We start from the raw sequence: 8,567 nt of genomic DNA, 5'->3' as shown, positions 1-8,567 counted from the left end.
CAAAATCCGAAGTAAAATCATGTCATGCAATCTAAATTAAAGATTTAATTTCTTATAGTAAACGTACATAACTTGATTAGTATTTAAAATCCAAAAATAATTGTATATTCATCATAGACATTCAGCCTGTGGGAAGAGGTCAACTTTGTGGTTTTCTGGCTAGAGCTTGGGGGCTAGGAGGTTTTTACATTGCTGGGAGCTCTTGCTCTTCTTTTCTGCATTTATTTTTGCTTCTTGCTTGCTAATATGTCAGGTGCACATCTATTATCCCACGAGTTGTAACGTTGTATGTGTCATTAACTATGATTAGTTAGAAAATTAGTTAATTATTAATTTTCAACTTAAATACATTTTTTCAATCAATCACATACAGATAGTACATATAGTACATACAGTGATACAACTTGTGGCTTGTGGGATAGATGTGCTCCCAAGTCTTTTTTGAAAGATAACATTTATTGCTATCACTTATTGTGTGGAAGACAGTGGTGGCATCAAATTACTTCGGCCACAAATCACACAGTAGTAGCTCTACCCCAATTTTAACTTGTAAGCATACCCAATCTAGCACAAGGCATCAAACATAAGTGGTCACGTCAAACACTTCTCCGGTTCTCTTAACATTAGTGGAAACAAGCATGAGGTACAATTGTCTTTTATAATATAACACCTAGTCCAAAAATTTAAGATGACATAGAGATCGGACAATATTACTTTAACTAAAGCACCTACAACTCAAAAAACCTAAAGCATCACAAGACTGGATAGGAAACATGATCCTATGATCTGTAAGGTAGTTCAAATAACATAAGCCTTGGGAGTTGGACAACCTATAGGTGATATAAGACCATTCATTCGCGTGTCTGATGATGGGGAGGGATGGGTCCTTGGAGAAAGGTTGACTATCTCCAAGGCCTGTAGTCTAAGCTCTACAGGGTAGTCAGCAACACATCCAATTCTCGGTCCGGCTCCTGTTGACCATTTACGGGAAAGGTTATGTCCGAGTTGGTACGAATTTGTACTCTTCTTGGAATTGATTCTTTGCAATATAGCAGTCTTGGGAACCTCAGCTCTTGGGCTCTGAAGACCACCTGATAGTGTCCTTTGATAACAACCAACAGATTGAGGTTGAAGATCTTCCTTGTCTGAGGATAGGGTATTCTCAGCTTCCTCGAATATTCCATACTCGGACATTTTAGCAGTCATTGACACTTCAGATGCTGTATCTTTTTCAGTAAGCTTGCCATTCTCATACATATCAGTGTCATCTTTTGCGCTGCATATCTGAAAAATCAGAGTTATTTCAATTAAATATTACATGTTCCAGCTATGAGCCTATGACCATAAACATCATTTGGAAATGCAAGACCAAACTTTTAAGTGTAGCAAATAAATTATGATAATAAAGATTGAATCAACAACAGAGGCAACCAATCAGTTCATAAAGTATCAAGATCTTCAAGAAAAAAAACATATTTTGGCATAAAATTGTTCTAGAAAAGGGTTTTTCTGCACATGAAATGTTCTGATGCTAACCACTAGTACCAGTTTACCTCGACTTCATCAAGCTGGACACCATTTTCCTTGAGATATGATAAGAAACTGTCAAGAGAGTCGTCTGATGGCCGGTAGTGTCCACTGTATGCAGAGATGGACTGAAAAGTCAAAGCCATTGAGAATCAGACATTTGTCAAAGCATATAAATTGGAATTAGAAAATATGTCTAACAATGTCATTTAATCCGTGTACTAAAAGACAGAAGCCCACTATCTGTGAGACTATTAATGCTGGTAGGATTAGGACCACCTAAAGTTAGGTGCCATTAGCACAACAATTTATTGGCTAGGACTCCTTTAAAATGAGCTTGCCTCTAAAGTGAGCAAGGATGCATCCACTATTAAATTTTAGTATGGTATAGTCATGTTGCACCTTAAGTTAAATCATGGGTACATACACTCTTACTCTCACTTTAGAGAAGCCTTTTTCCAAATTTAATCATGCAACTTCCGAAGTTAATTTTACCTTCAGAATCCCATGTTCAGCCTCCAGCCTTCCAGCAGCTAAGGTAGCTCCGCCAGCTAAAAACGAAGAATGATGGAATGATCCCTTCTTTTTCTGGGAGGTTATTACAATGTATCAGTAAGGCGGGAAAGAAATAGTGGAGATCATGCACATATATGAGAAAACAGGAAACTATAAACAAGAACTTAGCTTGAATTGTTACCTTCCCAGCATACAGTTTCTTAGAGGTGCTCATTACAAAAATCCACTTGGCATCTTCAGAACCTTCCTTCGTATGGAGAACATCTCCTGAATGCTTGTGGATAATATTTCCCTCGCAGACAATATATTCATAGTGCTCTCTCTCTTGCTGATTTAAGAAAATATTAAGAAACACTAACAGGTAAGAAAAGCAGGAAAATTCCATAACTTTCGAAATATTTTAGAACAACCCAATATAGTCTAAGTCAACTAAAATAACAAAAAAAGGAAAAAAATCAAAAAGCAGATTTACATACAGGTCCAAGATATTTAATGCATTGTTTCCGGAGCTTTGATCGGGGACATTTTTCAAGATCAAGATTTTTCCCTTTTCCTAAATCCAACCTGTAAAATGAGAAAACATATTTCAGTAACAAAAGAAAAGAAGCTGCACTTTCTTATCTTAGCATCATAAACTCTTACTCTATGCCTTGGCCTTGTAAGACAGGCTGCACTTTTTGTTAAAACAGAAGGTAGGAAGCAAACTTAAAAATCACCATCATATATAACTAATCCATAATCCAATTTTTTTAAGAGAATTTTGGGAAAATCAGGGGAGCATTTATGGGTTAGAGGGTATAAGCATTAATCCCAAAAACAGATCAAATGCAAAAGGATATGCACTTAATCACTAACGGGAATCAGATGCTGAACTGTACAAGTGTGCACAGTAAACTGTACAAGCCATATTTCCCTGTTAATTCAATGGAATCAGACAGTATCAACAGCATTAGAAAACAGAACTTCACTTACTTGCACACTGCCTACTTAAATCACACCCAACCGCACCCAATCCACTTCAATTTTAGCCCAAGATTTTCAAAGGGGTGAAAGAAACGCTTTGTTAAAGTAAATTAGTCTCACCAATAAAAGAATGGTTCGTCAGCATCCGCTTTACACCATTCCTCGTAGTAGTAATGCAAGTTATGCCCGTAGCGGTGGCGTGGATCAATCTACAGTTCAAGATAGTAACAATTAAACTTGAGATAAAAATGGATGAGTTATTTTTCTAAACATAAAATTTAGGATGAATTTATCAAACATAGCAAACTCAAAAGCAATAATAAATAAAGAAATAAAACAGAAGGATTTGGATTGTTTGATCAAGAACTTTATACTCACAGCTTCAATCCAATGTTGAAAAGCCAACTTTTGTGCTTTGGCTTCAACAGACAAACCCTTACCCACCTGCCAAAACATTCCATATTAGCTTCAGAATCAAATGCAAAAGTCATCCTTTTTCCTAATAATCATAACCAATTATATCACACACTCGTGCCCATTTTTATATGTGGTGATAAAAAAAATGGGGTAGAAATAAAAATTATAAATAGATTTTGATTGAATTCACAAACAAAAATTGTACAAATAATTTTTAGGAAGAAAGGTCGAGGAAAAAAAGTTGAGAATAGAAAATAAGTAGAAAATATGATGATTTTGTAGTTGTTTGGTAGGGTAGAAAATGAATAGAAAGTTGAGAGAAAATAATATAATTATTACTCATAATGACATTGACATGCATGTGTTTGTTTTCTTTGTAATTTTAGGAAATCAGATACATTTATAAATATGACGAATACAAAATACGAATTTTTTAAATGTATATGAAATTATTGACGATAAAATTTGTCCCTAATTTTCTCCACTTGAGTTTTCCTCCCAATATTAGAGAGAAAACATAAAGGCATGACCCACCAACCATTTTTTTGTTTTTCTTCCCTTTATTGAATGCAACCAAACTATGAAAAAGAATCTTTTGCTTCCTTTTTTTCATTCCATTCACTTTTCACCCTCACCAAACACAGCCTTGAGGTAAGTTTGGGAGTTAATTTTTGAAGGAAATGGAAGAAAAATTATGAAATACAGTTCCTCCTAGCTTCCATTTCCCTTTCCCTCCTCGATAACCAACTTGCAAACATGTATATTCAGTTAGTATTAATAATCCAATAAACTTGATTAACCACTGATCCACTTGATCTATACACAAATCACATCATTAAGATATGAAGCGGGGAAATGAAAAAAAATGGGGTATAAAATAAATGACAATACAGCGGTTGTAAAATCTATTATTTGTCGGTAAGAACACAGAATTCACCAAAACGTACAATTTACAAAGAATCGTATAGTAACCATATAACGTGCAGTTTATATACTGTATGAATCTAGAGTACCAGAGGCGTTAGTACTGGACCGAACAGAGATGATAGAATAAAGATTCTCTCCATTAAGGAAGAAACAAAAGACAAGTGTATCTTTATATCTTCATTTTGAATGGCAAAAGTGTAATTTAAATGTAATTATATGTCATTGAAAGTTGTACTTGTAATAGAGAGATCCTAACTCGAGATAGTAACATGTGTTGCGGGAAAAAAATAGAGAGAGAAAGAGAAACCTTGGAAGCGTTGAGTTTAACGCGAGCCCAGCGTGAAGCTGCGGTCTCCGGCAAATTGAAGAAGGAAATGGTGCTATGGTTTAGCCTCACAAAATCTATCGCCTGCCACCTTCATAAATGAAATTTAACCACACCTTTTCAATTATTAAAATAATCATAAATAATATTATTAAAAAAATAACAATATAATAAAGAGAGGAAGAAAGTGTTTGGTTTCCATGCAAACAAAGACCGACGCACCATAACTCCTCGGCGAGGACGGCGGAATCAGCCAACCTCCGCCTGGTACGGTAACTACGGTAGACCTTCTGCACCCTGAGGGCAGCGGTGTCCTCATGCCACGCGCGTGACGGCGCGTGGCACTCCGGCAATTCGACATTTGGGGTTTTAAGAGGCTGATCGTTGGTGAGAGGGGAAGTTGGGAGCGGGTGGTGAATGCCGTTAACAGTGGAATATGGGAATGAGGGGTTAGAGTTAAGGTCAAAGGTAGAGAGTGTTTGAGTATGAACCCCCATTGAGAAAGAAAAATGGTTTTTGCAAATTTGTTGATACAGAAAAAGAGGGATGAACGATTGATTTTAAAGCCAGAGACAGAAGTGTAATTTTTTCAACACTGACTAAGTAGTTGTTTTGTTTCAAGTTGTTGTAATATATTGTTGGAAAGCCAGGGGAGAAAACAGCCAGCACACGTTTTACGTTGATCCAGTTTTTTTTTTTTAATAAACTAATCCATTTTAGATATATAGTTATCTCTTCTAACAAGTGACGCTTTTAAGGAGGAAGGGGGAGAAAAACAGCGAGCACACATATTTATGTTATTCTAGTTGTGTATATGAGGTAGGGGCTGCTAAAGAGTATAATATCCATATACTCACAGTGTAAAGATGTATACGTGCGTCATTCACTATTCATTTTGATTACTTTTTTTATGAAGAGTCAATGATGATGGAAAATAAATGGTTGATGATATAGTGATAGTATAAAAAACACTTATATTGTCAGTGTATATATCTTTTTCTCGCAACTAAATTATCTTTTTCTTCATAAATTCTTTATTATATATGCTTAAACTAAGGGTGAGCATGGGTCGGGTTGGGACGGGTTAAGGCTTGTCCTTACCCGGCCCTAAATATTGGTCGGGTCACTTTTTTGAACCCGGACTCGACCCTAGACCTGAAGCTAACCCGACCATAAATAGCGACCGGGTCAGCCTTTAAACCGGACCTGACCCTAAACCCGATTAAATATAATGCATACTCATTTTAGATAAAGACTCCTCAGTATTATTTATTATTATGAATATGTAGTTTGATATATAAAATGATATATATATATATATATGTATTATTAATTATGTATATATTATGGAAAAATTAAAGAATAAATGATACTTTCGACCAAAATGGCATCATTACTCTATACACATTGAGTAGAAACACATACAAACATGATGAGCGAGTGACCCTGGGACGAGACAGGTCGGGTCATGATTGGTCCCTACCCACCCCTAATTATTGACTAGGTCTACTTTTAGAACCTGAACTCAGTTCTAGACCCGACCAGACCCGACCCTATTCGGACCCGATCATGATCAGGTCGTGTCGGGTGAGCGGGTAGGGCCGGGTCCTGCTCACCCCTAGCTTAAACTACTCATTCATTGTTCATCGCAGTGTTTAAGGAATTGGATCGGGCTGGTCAAACTCGACTACTTGATGTTAGTTAAATCATTATGAATCGCTTAATGTACATATTAGTTTGGGTGAGCTGCACCATAGAGTATACTGCTCACATAATTTAATTAGATTTTATGATGGGTTTGGGTTAAAGGTTAAATTTGGGGTTATTTAACCTATCTTACTTGAGATTATCTTTCACTTTTGTTTATAAGTAATGATATCTCTTTGACCCAGAATAATGTACTTGGTTATAACAACTTATCTAGTAATATAAGTTACATTTTTTTTAGTGTTTTTCAATTATTTTTACTAGTTATTTATGACACTTTTACAAATTATTTACTAACAAAGTGTATATTTCATTTATATGTTATTGATTCTCAAATTTTTGCACCATATGATTTGCAAAATTAAGTTACATTAGTTATACTCAATCTCATTCATTTATTTTCTTAAATCTAACAGACCAAATGAGTGAAACTTAAAAGTTATTTAAGATTTCTCTTTTTCTCTTTCGTCATTTATTTCACTCATTCATCTAGTTCATTGGATTTAAGAAAATAAATGGCTGAGATTGAGTGTAACTAGTGTAACTTAATTTTGGTGTAAAGGGATCCCTCCTCATGTAAGAATGTATGTAATAATATTGATATGGATTAGTTTAAACAGAGAAAAAAAACATTAATTTAATCACATCTAAGTCTGAGTTCTGGTCCAAAAATTAGTTTGATAAATATTTATGGTCGAGTGAGCATTCAGGTCTAGGAGTGAGTTCGAGTTTTAAAAATTAGTCTAATCAACATTTAGGACTAGGTAAGAGACAGGTCTTACCTAGCCTAACTCTACCCATGTTCATTCCTACTTCGTTAAATAGATTAAAATCACATTTATATCTCGCTACATCCCAAGTATCGTACAAAACCAAATGCCAAGATGTCGATCAATAGAAGCAATCATTGCTAGACAGTCATGCATCCCAAAAGAGATTAATTCATCATCCATACAATGAGATAATATCATTAGTTTAGAAAAAATATTTTTATTAACATCTATATCCCTAATATTTTTTTATTATCATAAAGAAACAAAAGTGTCTAACCCATAGTGGATGATTCTTTTTTTCACCACTAGAGATTCATTGTGTTTGTACACTTTTCACAACCAGGAGCTAAAAGAACAAGTAATATTGATAAAATTTTGTTTAAACATAGAGAGAAAAAACATTATATTTAGTCATGTCTAAGCCTGAGTTCGAGTTCAAAAGTTAGTTCGATCGACATTTATGGTCGGACAAGCCTTTAGGTTTAGGACTGAGCTCAAGTTTAAAATTAGTCTGATCAATATTTAGTATCATATAGAGACAAGTCTTACTTACCCTAACCCTACCCATGTTCACTCATACATACTTGATTAAATAGATTAAAATCACATTTGTATGTCACCACATCCTAGGTATCATACAAAACCAAATGTCAAGGTGCTGATCAATGAAAGCGGCACTTGTTAGGTAATCATGCACCTCAAAAGTGATTAGTTTATTACTCATACAATGAGATAATATCATTTGTTAAGCAAAAGAAATATTTTATTAGCATATATTTGCCTAATATTGTTTTATTATCATAAGTAAACAAAAGTACCTAACCCATGGATGATTCATTTTTTTTGTACCACTAGAGATTCCTTGTGTTCGTCCACTTTTCATACCCCGAAAAGAAAAGATCCTTCCTCCTTAAAGTAATAGCACATATAGAGTGATAAAAATTTGGAGAGAAGAATGATGACCAATGGTATTCTACAAGATTTCAAAAAACAAGGAAAATGTCTACAAAATATCGTTCAACAAAATCTAAAAGTACGTAAAAGTTATAGTAAAACATCACTCTAGCTCTTAAAATACCCGTGTGCATTCCCTGAAAGATTTAGACCAAATAAATCACTAAAAAATTCAAATGGCTACTACATCCATCCTCCATCAGCTAGTTCACTAATGGTTGTTAACCTAGCATTAACGACTACTGATGCGGCACATTGAGTAATGTATTGGTTGTGAAGAAGATCTTTGTTCCTAACCTTGACAAGGTTTTGATGAAGACACCAACATCATCAAAAAGAAGAAAAATGAAGATTACTTATGAAGACCAAGAAGATTAAAGCTTCAAGACAATTAGTCTAAGTCTAAATACGTACTTCTATCTTATACTCTTTAATATACCAAAGTAGTAATGCTCAAA

The 8,567-nt window shown here is 34.7% G+C and overlaps 1 protein-coding gene across 1 annotated transcript; it reads right to left on the bottom strand.

Moving 5' to 3' along the window:
• On the bottom strand, positions 566–5,335 carry LOC109328569 (IQ domain-containing protein IQM3). Its single transcript, XM_019562088.1, has 9 exons — positions 4,898–5,335; positions 4,658–4,766; positions 3,385–3,450; positions 3,127–3,215; positions 2,520–2,607; positions 2,225–2,371; positions 2,023–2,115; positions 1,554–1,655; positions 566–1,284 (listed from the first exon to the last, which is right to left on the bottom strand). The coding sequence occupies exons 1-9, from the start codon at positions 5,170–5,172 to the stop codon at positions 799–801; spliced, it is 1,455 nt and encodes a 484-aa protein (XP_019417633.1). The 5' UTR covers positions 5,173–5,335; the 3' UTR covers positions 566–798.

Source organism: Lupinus angustifolius, chromosome LG15 (assembly GCF_001865875.1).
Source record: "Lupinus angustifolius cultivar Tanjil chromosome LG15, LupAngTanjil_v1.0, whole genome shotgun sequence".
In the NCBI taxonomy this organism is placed as follows: Eukaryota; Viridiplantae; Streptophyta; class Magnoliopsida; order Fabales; family Fabaceae; genus Lupinus; species Lupinus angustifolius.
The sequence above is the reverse complement of the archived record's forward strand: the minus strand, read 5'-3'. Positions and strand labels throughout refer to the sequence as shown.